Source organism: Helicoverpa zea, chromosome 13 (assembly GCF_022581195.2).
Source record: "Helicoverpa zea isolate HzStark_Cry1AcR chromosome 13, ilHelZeax1.1, whole genome shotgun sequence".
Lineage (NCBI taxonomy): Eukaryota > Metazoa > Arthropoda > Insecta > Lepidoptera > Noctuidae > Helicoverpa > Helicoverpa zea.
This window is the reverse complement of record NC_061464.1, coordinates 2,815,022-2,833,912: the sequence shown is the minus strand read 5'-3', so window position 1 is coordinate 2,833,912 and position 18,891 is coordinate 2,815,022. Positions and strand designations below refer to the sequence as shown.

General features: G+C 39.2%; 2 protein-coding genes across 3 annotated transcripts; one reads left to right on the top strand and one right to left on the bottom strand.

Annotated features, from left to right (window-relative positions):
- The first annotated feature begins 1,622 nt into the window (after positions 1 to 1,622).
- LOC124635792 (nuclear pore complex protein Nup58-like) lies at positions 1,623 to 13,442 on the top strand. Of its 2 annotated transcripts, none has more exons than XM_047171747.1 (13): positions 1,623 to 1,852; positions 2,110 to 2,408; positions 2,997 to 3,134; positions 4,125 to 4,274; positions 5,590 to 5,640; positions 6,013 to 6,093; positions 6,440 to 6,570; positions 6,847 to 6,997; positions 9,782 to 9,925; positions 10,272 to 10,430; positions 11,286 to 11,408; positions 11,980 to 12,063; positions 12,744 to 13,442. In XM_047171747.1, the coding sequence occupies exons 1-13, from the start codon at positions 1,773 to 1,775 to the stop codon at positions 12,872 to 12,874; spliced, it is 1,722 nt and encodes a 573-aa protein (XP_047027703.1). In that variant the 5' UTR covers positions 1,623 to 1,772; the 3' UTR covers positions 12,875 to 13,442. The 2 variants fall into 2 exon arrangements, with proteins under 2 accessions (XP_047027703.1, XP_047027702.1); XM_047171746.1 differs by having other exon boundaries at positions 6,010 to 6,093.
- Positions 13,443 to 16,901: 3,459 nt separating this feature from the next.
- On the bottom strand, positions 16,902 to 18,374 carry LOC124635870. The gene is made up of 4 exons (XM_047171822.1): positions 17,910 to 18,374; positions 17,712 to 17,804; positions 17,367 to 17,517; positions 16,902 to 17,065 (listed from the first exon to the last, which is right to left on the bottom strand). Exons 1-4 carry the CDS (start codon positions 18,372 to 18,374, stop codon positions 16,902 to 16,904), a joined length of 873 nt encoding a protein of 290 aa, XP_047027778.1.
- Positions 18,375 to 18,891: the final 517 nt, after the last annotated feature.

Below are 18,891 nucleotides of genomic sequence, written 5' to 3'. Positions count from 1 at the left end.
GGGAGCTTAAAATGACGGTTCCTGGCTATTACTCTCACTAATAGAGTTTTCTCACTTATCCAGTTCTCATTTATCCAGGTTTGACTGTACTCCCTTATTTAACCTAGGTACATGTATTTATTTAAATTTCCAGAAATCTGGGCCATTAATAAGGTCACAGCTCATTACAGCCCGACCCGAACCGCCTCGCCTGGTGTAGTAAAAAAAAATATTCATGGGTTTTATCGATCTGCGCTAAATTAATCAACACATCATGTCCCGAGCATTTTCCCTACTATGTTGAGGTCGACTTCCAGTCTAAACGGATGCAGCTTAGTAGGTACCAGTGTTTTACGAGGAGCGACTGCCTATCTTGCCTCCTACTGTCTGACCTGAAATCGAACCCACACACACATACTCGAAAGGTTGGTTTTTATAAACCGTCAACGTGCACACAGCGAGTTGACTGCAGGGGCCCGATTCTCCTAATTTTACTTTAGCGACATACGATTCACATTCGACTGCGATCCAATCACGACTCGATTACGATTGAAGCTTATGTGGCATTCCGCTATTTTTTCTTTGAAATAAACGTTTTTATCCCTTTCTGTCATTCAATAATGAATCATTTCGCCTGCAAATGATTTACGATTGCAATATGTGTGTAGTTCAGCCTACCGTACCTATAGACCAAAATCACCAAAATATCAGACCAATCGCAAATACGAACGACGAATGTCGTTGGAATACGAATGGTCTTGTATTAGTAGCAGAATGCCCGCATGCATGGTTAAAATTGCTATTGCGAGCATATTGCGATTCGATTTCTATTCAATTTTGACATTATTAACTTAGGAGAATCGGGCTCCAGGTCTACAGGTTGAGCATGCGACGTTTCCTGGTCACAACGCGGTATCCACTCGTGACCACCTGGGGACAATTGAGATGCAGCGCAGCGTAGAATGACGAGATTGTGTGAGTCAGATGTGCTTCACTCTGCAGCTAAATCGAGAATCGAAATGAATTGCAGAGACACATGACGCATTATTCAAATAACTGGTCAAATGTCTATATCTAATAACTCTAGATACTTAGTTCTGTGAGAAGAGAAACAAAGAATGTTATTATATTATTTTTCGTTTATTTAATCATTCTTTAAGCCTACCAATTGTAGGTCCGCCATAATGACATTAAAAAAATAAAACTGAATTCCTAATTTTACCACGTTTCGATATAGCACCTTCTATTCTTAAATTTCCTGTTGGTAGCCGACGATATTGTTTTTCAATCGTGAGAGCCGGTGGACGGCTAAGCCGACTTATTTTAGCAGATGGATATTTTGTTACCCGCAACTGAATATTCATACTAACAGGCGTTGTTTTGAAAATCACATTGCAGGAACGCACAATATGTCCACCCCAAGCTAAATGGTTCATTTTTATTTGCTTTGATTAAATTAAAATATAGAATAAATTATTTCTTCCGAGAATTCCGAGAAAATTCTCAAGAAAACGCTCAAAATAACTGACAGATTGATGTTATACTCTTATACCCATCTTATACCCAATCACTCTTCCCTCGATTCCTAGTCTATGGTTTTCCGCGGTGACTGACATTATAGTTTATTTAATCTGTGCAAAAGAGGGAGAAAAAAGATATGGCTGGCCGTTGTTGCACTGTGTTTTTCTGAATTATTACCGTTATCTTCCCTAAATTCTGTGAGGGAAATTAAATTCTTTACATTTTAGAAACAAAACTTAAATATTGAATACGTTGTCGAATCAAAAGTGAATATGTCTTTCTCCTTCGGCACTCCGTCGAGTGCTCCTGCTACGACAGGATTATCAGGAGGCTTCAACTTTGGCGCTAACAAGTAAGTTCAACAAAGCTATATTTACAGTATTTCACAGTAATTCTTAATACAATCTCTATTGTTAATACTCCTTCATAACCAAACTTTTGACAATATCTATGAACAAAAATCGTGTGATAAAAATTAAAAAATAATGTAAATGTCATTAACATAACCTCAAATCATCAAAAAATATTATCTAGGCATTGAAAGAAAGCTATTTTACTGTAAGTATTTGTAATTGTTTTGTGTATTGTAACATTTTTTTACCTTTTTAGACCGGCGACACCCGGTTTTGGTTTGACGGCGACCTCGCAGCCGTCTGGCCTCTTTGGGAGCACCCCAGCGACAGAAGCGCTAGCATTTGGTAGTGCTACTCCTGCTTTTGGCGCTACATCCACTGCCCCGGCCTTTGGGGCTTCGTCGACGCCTGCATTTGGTGCTACCGCGACTCCAGCTTTCGGGGCTGCGGCACCGGCCTTCGGCACGGGAACTCCGGCATTCGGTGCCACTTCAGCAGCACCAGCTTTCGGCACGACGACACCGGCCTTCGGATCCACAGCGCCACCTAGCTTTGGTTAGTTACTGAGCTGTTTGTTTATCATATTTCATAAAACACTAAAGTAGACTGTTATAATGTCTTATTGGTTTTTGTTGAAAAGTGTTACTTGTGTGTAAAATGTATGAAGAAAACACTATTAAAATGTGTGAGGCATCAAACAGCTAACTTTGGAGCAGCAAATATATTCAACATTGACTGAACCTAACATTTGTTTGGTCTATCTTGTGCACTACAACATGTTCTGTGCAGCGGGTTGATCTCCGTTTATGAATGGTGTACAACCAACATGGTCATCCTAGGATTATATTTTGTTATTCATGTAAACAATACTTTCCAATTTGTTACAATCTGACACTCTATTGCTGTCCAATTTAAGCTTTAAGCTTTTTATTAATTTAAATATTGAATAGTTTCTACTTGTATTCATTCTCAAAGTATTTATTTGCAGTGTGTCTTACATAAACTTAAAAGAATACATGATCTATACTTGACCACCTTGTATGTCGCTAATTGTAGATCAATAGAAAATCAATTGAGTCATGTATACCTGCTCTCCAATCTACAATGGTTAAGTATAATGTAATTATACTTTTTTATTTTCAGGTGCCACAACAACACCTGCATTTGGTGCGAGTGCTGCACCTACGTTTGGTACCACAACGCCAGCATTTGGTAGCACAGGGTTGGGGACTGGTGGCCTGAACTTTGGAGCAGGTTCTAATGCTGCTACAAGTGGCACAGGTTCAATTTTACTACATCTTAAAATATATGTATTGATTGTTATACTCCATTGAATTTGAATAGGCACTAAAGTAAAGATTAACAATCACTCTTCTTTTTGTCTTTTTATCTAAAAATTCAAGATAAAAACTAAATTGTTGTATAATTAAATGACTCAATTATTGAATCATTACTGTAATCAGTAGTTTATTTGTCAAATATATCGGGTGTGTCGTTCATAATCACATTAAATGAAATGCATTAATATACTGGTTAATATATGTCGATTAACACAAAGATAAAAGAAAAATACGTAAAAATAAAAAAATGTTTTTTTCAAACAAAGTAAATGGAATAAAAATGTACAAAAATTAGAACACCATATAAAAGTCAGTCATTACAAACAACTGAAATTCTCCCTTGAAAACTGACAGCTGTCAACTGATCAAAACATACGATACTCCAAACTTTATCTCTGCTTTACACATGATGTTGTAAATTATAAAAACGAAAAATGACTCCTGTGGTTAAACCACTGAATGGATTAGGTTATTTTTTTTACAATTCGCCATAGAATATCATAAAGTATATGCGATATGATTTAATGTGATTGTGAACGACACACCCGATATAAAAAGTCCTGTCAAGGTTGTTTACCTTTAGTTCTTACTTAAATAGGCTACAGGGTCAACTCACCTTATACTCCATTTAACTATAACACTAATCAAACCATAATCTGGTTACTGTTAAAGAGAATGTATGAAATTAATAAAAGTTGTGGTGGCCTAGAGGGTAAAGAACCAACCAGTCTTACCAAAAGGTATGGAGTTAATAACTGGGTTGAGGAGGTCAGATAGGCAGTCGCTTGTTGTAAAACACTTGACTTGAAGCCGACCCTAACATATTTTGGGAAAAGGCTTTGGTGATGATTATGTTTCATGCATGCATACTTACTAGAGTCTAGAGTTAACATTGAAATATAAGATAATACATTCATTTAATTGTTTTCAGGGCTAAGTTTTGGTACACCAGCAACATCGGCTAGCACAGGTCTTGGTGGCCTCGGTAGCTTTGGCTTTGGGACTGCAGCATCTAAGCAAAGCACTGGGTTTGGAGTATTCGGTTCTACGAGTACAGCGACAACTACTACTAGTTTACTTGGTAAGTTATGCTTTTTATTTAAAAGATATTTTATTGAGTGAGCTGCAGGTTTAATCGCCTAACAAGCCCTAGTTTAGGTCTCCTATGTGGTGTTATAACAACAACAGTTACTGACATAATCCTTTTTAGTTTCAGTTTAAATAAAAAGGAAATAGTATACATTCTCAAACAATCTATGTATGATAAAAAGTTTTATTATCTTACAAAATGCTTTAATTCTGCAACTAATACTGTATACAATAATAAGCATAAGCATACTCCATTTGTGTAGGTAAAGATAAACTATCTTTATAAAAATCAGTATATAACTATTTAAAATAAAAACAAATACTTGGATTGAATTATTATTTTAAACAGTTCTTTAATATGTATGTATAAAGTCATGTCAAGATTTCCTATTTTCAGTTATGTTCCTACTCAAATGGAGTATATATTATGTTGTATTTAAAATAATGTATATACTTACCTATTTCCTTCTTAAATAAATTGATTCAACTTACCTATCCTTTCCCTTCTTCCTTTTCAGTATAATGTTTCCGAACCCTGGTTCTCCGTTGAATGGTCCCTTTATACCGGTCACCCAAACATTCCAAATGATGCCCACCATGCTTCCTAAACCCAACTTTGAACTTAGTCCGATACAATGTGAACCGCAGGGCAGCTATAAAATAATGAGTGCTAAACGGGATTGCTATCATATTATCACGCCAAGTCCCGGTGAGCTATTGTTAACACGCTTTTATTTGGTCAACCTGTATGAAGGTGTGAGGGTGTGTCAAGACGGTGCAAGTAGCTTAAGCATATTGAAGCACATGCGCAGGTTACATGCATTTTTAAAACAAGCGGATCCAGTGACTTGCTCATGTACCAAAGCAAAATACCCACTTGCGCCACACAGTCACTTGCGCATGTTAACTTGCTCCAGTTACATGCACCGTCTAGACACACCATAACAGATTTAACAATCTTCCAAGGATTGTGGAGTTATGAATATTGGGCAGCTGTATTTAGTTCCGATAATGGACCGGAAGACAAGAACTAGACTTCATGGAATATTGTATCATAGTTTTGGTTGGACTATTTAGAACATTTTTGTAATGAACTTTGACCATGATTAGTGTGTATTATAAAAGCGCGTTTTCTAATGTTTTTTAAACTATTAATTTATTTGTAGTATAGTTCTCGCCAAACTTATTGGTGGCTCCCAGTGGTGTTGATCAGTTGAACTATAACATAATAATCATTATTAGGCTTCCTTCCAAATTAGTAAAAACATATTTCTTCATCATGCAAATAATTTTTAAATTATTTTTAGGTGCAAAGTTGGGTACAACTAGTGTTACGGGCACACAACCTTCCATTTCAGGTATGTATTTAAAATAATAGTTTGAATATATCCCATCTTACAAAACCATACATTTACAAACATACATATTTTGCAAATTATTGTTATTACCAGCGACCCGCCCCGGCATCGCACGGGATGACAGTATTTCCCCACTATTTTATGTATGTTATTATACGTATAAACCTTCTTCTTTAATCACTCTCTTTATTAAAATGAAAAAAAAAACATGTAAATCGGTTGCGTAGTTTTGAAGATTTAAGCCTACAAAGCGACACAGGGATAAAGGGACATAGGGACAGAAAAAGCGACTTTATTTTATACTATGTAGTGATATTAGTTTGTTTATATTAATAATGCAAATAAATGCTTTATTTTTATTTCATGTAGCAGCACCAAGCTTCGGATTGGGTGGTGTAGCCCCAAATACAAGCGGTATTGGAGTTTCAAATACTTCCACTGCTGATGCTAAAAGTAAGTAAATATCCTTATTATTTTTAATGGTAATATTAAAGTTAAAGTTAATAGCTGCTTCACTCGCATCTGCATGTAGTTTCTGAATAGTGTTGGAATTTTTAAAATGTGCTAATTTTGTAGTCTATTCAATGCAAACAAACTGAAAGTGTTTGTATTGAATTAAAAATAAAGTAATTTGTAAAGTATAATAATAAAAGGTCTTTCCACTTTATAACATTGTTTTTAAAAACCTGACATTTGCATCCATGACTATGCTAAAATTCCATGTGAAAATTCCCTCCTATCATACATATTGCGTCAATAAAGAGTCGCATTTTTTTACTCAATTTCATTGTTTTCCCAGGTGAACCGCCAAAGCAAAATAAATTGCCAAATGAAATTTCTACTACAGTGGAGTCGTTTAAGGAATTTGTGAAGAAGCAGAAGTCACTTAGTTCAGAAGTAATGAGGGCGTCTGTCAAGCCATTGTACAAGGTAAGTCTAATTTTATAATTAAAACGAATAAAAATAATACGTTCGTACTTGTATTACATGAAATCCACATCTCTTCATTTTCATGGTCATTGTGATTGGTCGATCCCCACACGTCTCCTCGCAGCTCCGCTCGTCTCCGCCTCAGTGGAGCCGCAGCCTTACTATCGCATGAAAAACTCGCCGGCATTCTCGCGGCGACGCGGTCATAGACCCGTTCGAGTTGCCCTTCGCGACTCTTTTGGTGTGATTTGACAGTAATGAAGATTGTCGGCTTAGGTATCCCGCGAGGCGGAGTCCACACTGCGCGAGGTGCTGTCGCTGAGTGGCGAGCTGAGCCGCGGCCGCGCGCACTCCCGCCGCCTCCGCGCCGCCGCCGCCGCCGCGCTCGCCGCCGCCGAGACCGCCACCAGGGACTACACCACACCCGGTAACTATGCTCAGGGACTGAACATGAGCCGCGGCCGTGCACACTCGCGCCGCCGCCGCCGCCGCGCTCGCCGCCGCCGAGACCGCCACCAGGGACTACACCACACCCGGTAACTATGCTCAGGGACTGAACATGAGCCGCGGCCGTGCACACTCGCGCCGCCGCCGCCGCCGCGCTCGCCGCCGCCGAGACCGCCGCCAGGGACTACACCACACCCGGTAACTATGCTCAGGGACTGAACATGAGCCGCGGCCGTGCACACTCGCGCCGCCGCCGCCGCCGCGCTCGCCGCCGCCGAGACCGCCACCAGGGACTACACCACACCCGGTAACTATGCTCAGGGACTGAACATGAGCCGCGGCCGTGCACACTCGCGCCGCCGCCGCCGCCGCGCTCGCCGCCGCCGAGACCGCCGCCAGGGACTACACCACACCCGGTAACTATGCTCAGGGACTGAACATGAGCCGCGGCCGTGCACACTCGCGCCGCCGCCGCCGCCGCGCTCGCCGCCGCCGAGACCGCCGCCAGGGACTACACCACACCCGGTAACTATGCTCAGGGACTGAACATGAGCCGCGGCCGTGCACACTCGCGCCGCCGCCGCCGCCGCGCTCGCCGCCGCCGAGACCGCCACCAGGGACTACACCACACCCGGTAACTATGCTCAGGGACTGAACATGAGCCGCGGCCGTGCACACTCGCGCCGCCGCCGCCGCCGCGCTCGCCGCCGCCGAGACCGCCACCAGGGACTACACCACACCCGGTAACTATGCTCAGGGACTGAACATGAGCCGCGGCCGTGCACACTCGCGCCGCCGCCGCCGCCGCGCTCGCCGCCGCCGAGACCGCCACCAGGGACTACACCACACCCGGTAACTATGCTCAGGGACTGAACATGAGCCGCGGCCGTGCACACTCGCGCCGCCGCCGCCGCCGCGCTCGCCGCCGCCGAGACCGCCACCAGGGACTACACCACACCCGGTAACTATGCTCAGGGACTGAACATGAGCCGCGGCCGTGCACACTCGCGCCGCCGCCGCCGCCGCGCTCGCCGCCGCCGAGACCGCCACCAGGGACTACACCACACCCGGTAACTATGCTCAGGGACTGAACATGAGCCGCGGCCGTGCACACTCGCGCCGCCGCCGCGTCAGGGATCTAAAATGGATTGAAAGAGACCGAAAATAATATTATTAGTACACTTACCTCACGTTACTACTAAGTTACCATTCGATATGAGGCATCATCTTTGAGATCGCGGTAATAATATACCTCAAAACTTTTTTTGATGTTTGACTCCGAAAGTTCTTACAATTCAAATGCAACCGAATGTATTGGTTTATTTTACCGGATCACAATCAAATTGTAGGAACTTTGATAAAGCACTCCGCCAGCACTTAAATTATTGCTTACTAGCTTTCCGCCCGCGGCTTCGCCCGCGTGGAATTCGGTTATATTGCGGTATAAATCACAACTATAAGAAAACTTCTCATTCCCACGGAAAAATTTAAGAAGCGCGATGTAACGCTGGATACGATTAGTTGTTAAACCAAAACTGAATGGTACACTATATTATACGTTTTCCCTTGTGGAGCAAAAACATGCAGATTTTGGGCACTGGAAACCCAGGAACACGCTACATAGAGCTGACCATGCGAAAAACAATGTTTTTCTAAGTGTACTCCAGCAACCCTTAGAGTTTGGCCTTGTGCTTTATTAATGGTCATTGCAAATGAAACCCTTATAGGAAATTGTAGTCTTTTAAATTGAAATGGGAGGTCTGTTGGAATTGGGTTAGCAGCGGTGAGGGAGTGTCAGACTCTTACCGACTAAAATCGTCGTGTTCCGTTCTAGGCCTTTTATATACCAGGGCCGCGGTATCTCTTTCGAACAACCCGCAGCCCCGGCTGGCCCTGGCCCTACTGGGCCCCACTGATTTCAAAACACCTTAAGACTAATTCGCGGCGAACCTTAACACCGCGATACAGAAAAGCACAACGCCATCTATCGAGCTATCGGGAAGCTCGCGATTGAACAATGAGCTACAGGTTAAAGCGCGAGATATCATTGCACTTCTTACGTATTTTAAAAACACATCGTTACCACGTTTTAAAAACACCCAGCGCCATCTATCGCATACCTCAAGAACTAAATAACTTAACTAATACTTATACCAATTAGTAATTCGTTGAATTATAGTTATTTCAGGATAAGTAGATGTAAAAAGAACAGTTAAGACGATAAAACAAATTGTACGTCATCCCTCGGGAATTCCTCATTTTGGAGGATTCATTATCGTATCATTTAGCTTCTAAATTTATATGTTCATATTCGTTTGCAATATATAAGTAGATGTAAAAAAAAACAGTTTAGACGATTAAACAAATTGTACATCATCCCTCGGGAATTCCTCATTTTCGGGGATTCATTATCGTATCATTTAGCTTCTAAATTTACATGTTTATATTCGTTTGCAATATATTACCTTGTTTTAAACGACACACAGCGCCATCTACAATCCATCCATCAAGCAAACAATATTTTTATTTTCCCTCGGGAATATCTATTTTTTTCGGGATAAAAAGTACCCTATTATTTAATCCGGACTTCTAACTTTACGTCTGCAAAATTTCAAAGCAATCGGTTCAGTAGTTACGGCGTGAAAGCGGAACAAACAAACAAACAAACAAACAAACTCACTTTCCGATTTATAATATTAGTAAGGATTCCTTGGTTTCATAACAGAACCTCTAGAAATGTTAAAATATTTGTTGTTTTCTATAGGTTCGGAGTTAGAAGGCACCGCTCCGCCGGCCTACGTGAAGGAGTTAATAGCTGAGTTGGAACAACAGCTGATCACCTTCCGCAGACAGATGGACGTCGCGGACAAACAGATGCAATCTTCGCCTAAACTGCTTAGTGAACAGGGTATGTTTATTTATTTGTTATTTCAGTAGTATACAGATATTGAACCACCGACAGTCAAACCGCTAAACCGGTTTTGTGTGGAAATGTTTAGGTTATTTATTTATTATTAGAACACTTTACAAAACTTTAAATATGTATGAAACATTTTCCCACAAAACCGGTATAGTAGCAATAAATGTTGAAGCTCATCAAGCGAGAGCTTGTCAACATGCTGTTATCAACTCAGCCACACACAATGTTGCCAGCAACATATTGACAACACCTCCGCAACTCGTTGATTAAACTTTGTTGCTAAGCACATGTTTACCATTTACACGGGACTTAACTATCCTATTCTTTTCCACAGAGTTGACAATGGGTATCAGACGTATGCATGAGTCGCTAGTTGCGTTGGCGGGCCGCCTACAAGCCGTCCACACTCAAGTTGAAGCACAGAAGGAACAATACCTCAATTTACGCAAGTACATACTCAAGGATCCAACCAACGTCTTCGATGCACCGTCTCGTGAGTACATTTATTGAAATTTTATTGTTAAACAAATATTTGACACTATAATGTATACAAACTTAAACTTCTTTTTTTTTGAAGTTAAAATATTATACAGGGTGTGTCGTTCACAATCACATTAAATCCTACCGCATATACTTTATGACATTCTATGGCGAATTGTAAAAAAAATAATCACAGGAGTCATTTTTAGTTTTTATAATTTACAACATCATGTGTAAACAAGTTAGGAGTATCGAAGCTTTTGATCAGTTGACAGCTGTCAGTTTTCAAGGGAGAATTTCAGTTGTTTGTAATGACTGACTTTTATATGGTGTTCTTATTTTCGCACATTTTTATCCTATTTACTTTGTTTGATAAATTCATTTTTTTATTTTTACGTATTTTTCTTTTTTCTTTGTGTTAATCGACATATATTAACCAGTATATTAATGCATTTCATTTAATGTGATTATGCACGACACACCCAATATACAAAAAAAAAAACGTATATAAAAGAATATTAATTAGGCGTCCAGGTATTCCTCCGCATCACTGTTCTCGTAAAAATCATCTGCTGAACTATCCTGCGGTTTCAGTCGTATTCTGGGGGAAGTATGTACTTCCCGTATCCGACTAAAATACATTCTGTTACTCGGGGATAGTGTAGCTTACCAACAGTGAAAGAATTTTTAAAATCGGTTCATAAATTCGGTGCCCTGCTTTAATGCAGTAAAGATCATTAGAGCTGGAATAAATAGGACAGTTTCGTATAGTATGTACAAAATATCCGTCTTAGGTAAAACTTACCTGACGACAAAATAACCCTAAAAATACTATATGTTATATTTAATAATTATTTTCTACTTACAGCTAGTACAAGTCTAGACCAAATCCTTCGGGATGCCGAGACCAACAGGAAGAAGTTGAAATCTGGTGCCTTTACTGACATCAGCCAAGGAAGTGCCGTACTCTCAGATCCTCGAGCTGCCTTAGGTTAGTACAGGGGCTAGATTCTGCTATGTTAATAATGTAACAACTGGATAACAATTGAATCACAATACCAGTTTTAATATAAGACCGATCGTATTCCAATGACGTTTCATTGGTATGATATTGGTCTGACATTTGGTCTATAGGGTAGTCTACAATCTTATTGCAATCGTAAATAATTTGTAGACAATATGATATCTAATCGCTGGCAATTTATTTTATTTGTTGCAAACATTTAGTCGACTTTTAAGTTATTAGTCACTCGGAAAATAATAAGCCATAAAATATTATATCTCAGGATGTAATGTATATTATATTACATGATTATATCCCATAGTGAAAAGTCTGCTTCATTGTTCTCAATAAGGCTGTTAGCATTGCCACGCTTGATGTCAATGATTCCTCCTTTGTCCAGGGTTGTCGCTAGCCTTTTGGTCAAAACAAGATCGTTAAATGTACGTTTTTTAATCTAGTCTATCATGTGCAATAGCGCTCAGATATCGCCCGAGTTCCTGCAGTCGCAGTGGGTAGCTAGCATTCAAAACGCAGCTTAATATAACATCTTTGTTTACAGGTAACCTGCAGCAGTTGGCGGGACCAACTCCCTTTACTTATGTTGGCAGTGCTATGTCCCCGTTCCCGTCGGTAGACGCCAGTGGTAAGCTAATATTATTATATTAACTAATGGCCTGCAACACGTGAATGTTGGATGTCTGCTGGACTTCTTCACAGCAAAAACACATAGGAAATGGTGAAGGGCGGGCGTTTTGGGGGCTTATGACCCCTCCCGCTGGGTTAGCAGCGGTGAGGGAGTGTCAGACTCTTACTGACTAAAACCCGTCGTGTTCCGTCATAGGCCTATTATGTACCAGGGCCGCGGTAACTTTCGAACAACCCGCAGCCCCGGCAGGCCTTGGCCCTACTGGGCCCCGCTGGGGTTGCTGGGGTTGGTTGGGGGGTGTGTCTTTTGTAAATTTGACGTTCAAAAAGTGCTGATTTTCAGCCTACTTTGAATAAATGACTTTTGATTTTGATTTTGGTGTGACAAGAATGGATAAAGTGAGGAATGATTACATTAGAGAAAGTCTGAAAGTAGCGCCAGTTGCTGAGAAGATGAGAAATAAAAGGTTCATTCCAATTCTCACGTTTATAATATTAACGTGACATTATACATATACATTTAACCGACTTCAAGTCTGTTTAGTTTTTTGTAAAAAAGTCTTTGACATTGGTATTCTCCAAGAAGTCTCCTTCGGCAAATTTAGTATTTAATGCGATTCATGTGTATGATTATTTACAGTAGCTTCCCAATTATTAAAACACTTTTTCCATTCCCAGGTCCTTCATGGCAGCCGCAATCGACGCCTGCTCTAAACTCTTCGTTGAATACTAGCTTCGGTATCTCCCAAGCGGACACGTCTGTCGGCTTCCAGCTACAGAAACCGCCCGGCAAGCGAGGGAAACAATGATATTGGCGTTAGTACGCGCAAGTGCCACGTGCTAAACGACACTGGACAATCATAGAATAGTGCTTTATTTGAATAGGCGGTTAAAATATCGTGATTCTAATTGGTCCGCATTTTAGATTGGCGAAAAATATTGGACACGTATTTTTTATTTTAACAAAATATTAACCGTCGTACCACAAAAACTTTTAAACGTCTGTTGAACTCTTGTCTATTTTTTTTATAGATTATGACGTTGAAATAAGGTCCGTTTTGCAGCGACACTTTTTAAGTTTTCAACAGATGCTTAAGTTTTTGTAGTAAGGCTGTTAATGTTTGCTAAGATAACGCAACAAAGATTGTGTGTGGGGGCTCGTGACGTCACGTCTATGTAAAATTTGTACTCAAAAGTGACGTAACAAAATTCAATCGTGTTGTACCTTTGCTGTTATTTGTTTGTGAAAGAAAAGAAAAAATATGTGCCCATTATTTTAGAGTTATCTAAAAGACGGACTAATTACTTTTTCATTCGCCATGCCTATTGTAATAAACTAGTAACCCCTCCGCAAGGGTATAAATTGTAAAAACTTCATGAATCTTTTGAGTATTGGTAAAAACTGCATGAAAATCCGGTTATTTGTCTATAAGTTGTTCGTGAACAGACTGACGCAGCAGAGGACTGAGTTTTATAATATTACGCGTCCGCGGTCCGGGGGATCTGCTTTCCTCACTTTAATAAAAAGTATGTTTATATGTTACTCAGATATATAAGCTGCATTATCAAAAAGTTTCATCAAAATCCATCCAGTAGTTTTTGCGTGAAACAGTAACAAACATGATGATGTCCTCCTAGCCGATTATCGGCTACGGCGGCTGTTCTCATGTAAGGAGATTAGCCAACTGCGCAGGACATATTATAGTGCACAAGCATTTGCGCAGACACAGGTACACTCCCTATTCCTTCACTCTCATAACCCGATGGGACGGTAATCCGACACGACCGGAGAGAGATCAGGCACAAACATACATACAGCTTCACGAACTTTCGTATTTATTACTTAGTGTCAATAATATTGAACCCATGTTTTATTCGCAAGCCTAGTCCGAACAGACTTACAGAAAAGTTTATGTTTATAAGCGATTACTGATCGCATGTGTTCATAGATATCCTGAAGTAAAATTTTGATATTATGTTTTTCATCAAATATAATTATAAGAGTCGTTCCGGCTAGGCCCATCGAAATCGGTTAAATTGTACCACTCATATAAGTACATATTATGAATTTGCCCATTTAATATTGTAAATGTCATAACATCGTTATTGAAGAGCTTGTGGCTAAGTCGAAGCCCCGTGGATCGATCGATCATAAGGGTAAGCAACGCTTGGCGCGGCGGGTACGTTGATGGGTCACCATCTTGTCATGTCTGTCCACCAACGAGGTGGACAGACGACCTTATAAAGGTCGCCGGAAGACGCTGGATGCAGGTCGCTTCCAACAGGTATCTGTGGAGATCAAAGGGGGAGGCCTATGTTCAGCAGTGCACGTCCTATGGCTGAGATGATGATGATGATGATGATGATCTTGTCATGACGAGTTCTACTGTGTTTTGGAAGGCACGATAAACTGGTGTGTCCCGGCTGTCATTTGAACATATTTTTCAGTCGTTACGAATAATCGGAAGTTAAAAAGTCTGACAACCCATCTTAACAAGAGGTTGCCCGTGTGACTGGGTTTAGAAGGTCAGATAGGCAGTCGCTCCTTGTTATCTGGCTGCGTCCGGTTAGATTCGACCCCACAAAGATGCAAAAAGGTTAGGCAGATGATAATGTATGTGTGCCTGAGAAAAAAGCAGGGTGTTTTTCTGTAGCTATAGCTCGGCGGCTATCGATGTACTACGGATCCATGCTGTTTTTCGATTAAGGGCGCGTCTACACGATGCATATAGCTGAAGCAAGTTACCAAGCGCAAGTGACAAATGACAAGAGCAGGCGGGTGGGTATTTTTTTTACAATGCATGTAACCTGCGCATGTGCCTCAACATGCTTAAGCTACTTGCACGGTGTAGATGAACCCTTAACATTAGCTTCATATAAATTATATCAAAATATCTATAATCGAAAAACAACGGATGGATCGGTCATATCGGTAACGATAACCGCTGAACCATAGCCGATTTGACCAATGGGCGGCAAGTACACGAAATTGTGCTGGGTTATACAATTTCCAAACATTAAAATCAAGTTACAGATTACCACATCCAGTCCAAACATGAAACTAGTAAGATTATTATGTAATGTAAACAATTTTGTAAATTCAAATGATAATTGTTATTGTATTTGATACTAAAGCCAGTTTTTAACGTGGTGTTTAATGTCTAGGCTATGTTAATTAGTTACCGCTTCATTTGATACATTTTGTAAATGTTTGGGGTAACCAATTAATGTAAGCTATTTGTATATATCTTTATTACATTAAGAATTGTTTTATTTATTCAAATAATATAACCTTTTATAACCTGCGGCTTGACTAACTTGGTAAATTTTAAGGTACTTTTTGAAAGCTAGCTGCCGACCGCACATGCCACGACTGCTGGTCTTCAGCAAGCATTCAAAGTGTACTTTTATATATATTTTTTTTAATGTTTTGGAAAGTGTCACTGTACAATGGAAGAACAGTGTTTTTTCGTCAGTGCTGCAATTGTGGTGAATTTATTATCTTAATATAAAATAATGCAAAAATACGACTTGAGAACCTCCCCCTTTTTTTGAAATCGATTATGAATATCAACAAATAGTTGTTCGTGTGTTCTTTATGAATCAGGTTTTTCGTTCTTTGATATGTTTGTCAATTTTGTCAAGATGTCTTAATCCATCCTTTCTGCTGGGCAAAATCCTCTCCCAAAATCCTTAGTCGTTTTATAGTTGTGTATTCTTAAAAATACTGATGAAAAAAGTATGTCCAAATAAACCTTTAGTTTGTTGATAACCTCAAATCTCTGTTTAAAAAAAAAAATTAATCATTCTTCATATTAATTTAGTTAAAAATTAATGTAATGTAAAATATCAGTGGCAATTTTGAAATTGGACTCATCAAAACCTCGTTACATATATTTTTTAAATCAGTTTAATAGTTTTCTCCTTTGTCCTTGGCAGTCGTTACGGGTAGTCAGAAGCCAGTAAGTCTGACACCAGTCTAACCAAGGGGTATTGGGTTGCCCGGGTAACTGGGTTAAGGAGGTCAGATAGGGCAGTCGCTTCTTGTAAAGCACTGGTACTCAGCTACATCCGGTTAGACTGGCAGCCGACCCCAACATAGTTTTGGAAAAAGGCTCGGAGGAGGAAGAGAGAATTTTATCGTTTTCCGTCGTCGTCGCATCGTTTGTTATAGTCGTGTCGTAATGATATGATCTATACGTATTTAGGTGATTTGGTCAAAAAAAAATGTTGGTAAAATGTTTCTATACTCGGAGTATCTTTTGTTGGTGTGATGACATATTGTCGTTCGTTCTGTGAAAAAATGTATCATTTATTTATTTATTTTATGATTAGTGATAAGTCAGTTTTGCCGTTAGGTTCTTGTTCTTAGTCAAAAATAATCTTTAAAAGTTAAGGGTTTTAAATTCTTTGAGTGAATTCACAAGAGGTTCAGAGTTGTGGTCCGGCAGTCTTTTTCAAATTTTGCTAAAAATATTGAAATTCTAGATATTAGACACTTTTAGCCTGCAAAATTGTGTTTTCTATTAAAAATGTCTCGAATAATTCTTTCAATTTCTTGTGGGTTTAGGGTATGTTGTTTTAAAAGATGTAAGAAAATGTTTTCTCTTGTTCGAACTGATCACTGGTCATATCTGGACGTTCAGAGTTTGCCCATTATTTGAGTGTGTACAGAAACATCTGCTCATGTTTCTGTATTCCTAAGGATGTATCTGACCATCGTTTTAATGTTCGCAACCTTCTTTACAATGATTTAAATGTGTAATATGATGTGGCTTAATTAGGTATTGAAAGCTAGTTTATACTCTTTATTTAGTGTTTTCGAACTACCTAGGACTAAAGAAACTCGAACTGTAATATCACAATCAGGTAGGTTGTGATAAGACCACACAACTGCATTGGCAGCGCTCCGTCTATGACAAACAAACCACACGCGTCGAACTTTCTAAAGCTGGTCTTCTCTATTCGTACAATATTCTTGCAGATATGTTTTTTTACGTCTGTAATCGAAAAAGATTTATTAACATGTTTAGATAGTTAATAGGGCTGTGAACAAGAAAACAGCCGTAAATGACATTGTCTTATAACATATACGTATTATTGTTGCCTATCGAAATAAGAAAGGTTTTTTCTCCCCCTCCCTCCCCTCTCCCCCTAACTACAAATAGGTAAGCGGGACGTTTCGTGTCAATTTATTATTGCTTTGTACCAAAAATTTAATGGTAACCTGAACGTGGATGAACCATTTAAAATCACTTCTACATAAATTACACGCACACATAAAAGAGAGAATTAATTTACCTGAGCATGTGTTAGATCCTATTATTTGTATGCAGATGTGTCTAACACCTTTTAATTCAGTGTAAAACCTCTCACTCTCTATACTCAAATTTGTTAGTATCAGCATATTCTTCACCAGCCATAAAAGTGATATGAATGCTGTTAGTGCAAACTAAAAAAAAGCAATTTGTTATATAACCGTTAAGCGGTCCGGTCAGGACCAGAAAATCTACATTTTAGTTTTGGCCGAATTCTACTGAGTCCTTGTTTCTAGTGGTCTAGTGGGTTTCTAGTGGTGACTATATTATACCAATTCCGTATAAAGTAATGTTTTAGAAGAAAATAGAAAACCGGTTATCAACTTACCATGCCAGTGCCCCCGGTGGCTTTGCCTATCTCAATGCGCAATCCAATGGACAATAGGGCGTTTACAAACATATGAAAAACATAATTTAAAATCTGCAAGAAATAAAAAACACAAAATGATATTCCACAATAATTTGATCTCAATTTCCTGCGATCAGAAACAATGTCAATTAATATAATAGACAATTATTTGCTTACCAACAACTGAAAAGACTTTCTTGCGATGTCGTATGTTTCAAGTATTGTCTTATAAACAGAAATCATTTTATTCCAATAGAACTCATTATCTTCTTCTTCGGTTATTTCTACGTTTACCTCTCCTACCCAAGTTGTAAGCGTTTGCCACGTAAGTCTCATAACTCTTGAGGCGTATAATGCACTAATATCAAATTGAATATTAAAATAGTTAATTACTAGCTCTTCAATAGAAAAACCATAAGAAGAAAAGGCGTAGTGGAAGAAAGAGACCCAAAATACATGATAGCAATTCAAAGCAATTACGTAAATCCAATTGATATGAATTGAATTCTTTAAACTCTTGCCATGGATTTTGAAAATCTCACATAGACGCTGAATTCTTAAGGCGAAAATTACGTTGCTATTTTTTTGCTTAATATTGACGAAGTATATCAAAATCACTCCGATGAAATAAGCAGCGACCATAATACTGTAATTTACATATTTAGCATAAGCTAAACCTTCCCAGGTAACGTAAAATGAGGCTTTCAAATTGCAGAAGAAGTAGATTAACGCTAGTATAAGGCCACTTATTACTGATATAATATTGTAGAAGAAACTATTCGGAGAGATCACATTGTCCCGTATCTTGTACTTTGAACAGATAAATAAACTGTCAATCAAATTCCAAGGCTTCAACCAAGCTTGTACGTCTTTGTCGATCAGAATATTATCATATACGTTTGATAAACTTTCTATAACTACATCCATTTTTTAAATAACATTTTAATGCTTTAGCAGTACGCCTAGGTTAGAATAATGATAATTATAATAAGAAAGTTTTTAATCTTGTAAGTGGTCTACTTATTACTTATTGAGTTATGTTTGAGGCAATATAATGTGGGTGTCATGTCTAAAGGTAAAGCAAATTGACAGTTATGAATTAGATAAATGTCGAAGCCTGTAAATACACATGCAAGCTCAATTTGTGACATTATTTTCT

Bases quoted from the DNA above. Each gene is read 5' to 3' on its own strand.
- LOC124635870 (XM_047171822.1), bottom strand. From the start codon at position 18,374: ATGGTCGCTGCTTATTTCATCGGAGTGATTTTGATATACTTCGTCAAT. The intron at 17,805-17,909 runs GTAAGCAAATAA...TATTTCTTGCAG, and splicing joins GAAAGTCTTTTCAGTTGTTG to ATTTTAAATTATGTTTTTCA. The intron at 17,518-17,711 runs GTAAGTTGATAA...GCTTTTTTTTAG, and splicing joins CCACCGGGGGCACTGGCATG to TTTGCACTAACAGCATTCAT.
- LOC124635792 (XM_047171746.1), top strand. From the start codon at position 1,773: ATGTCTTTCTCCTTCGGCACTCCGTCGAGTGCTCCTGCTACGACAGGA. The intron at 2,409-2,996 runs GTTAGTTACTGA...TTTTATTTTCAG, and splicing joins CACAGCGCCACCTAGCTTTG to GTGCCACAACAACACCTGCA. The intron at 6,998-9,781 runs GTAACTATGCTC...TGTTTTCTATAG, and splicing joins CAGGGACTACACCACACCCG to GTTCGGAGTTAGAAGGCACC.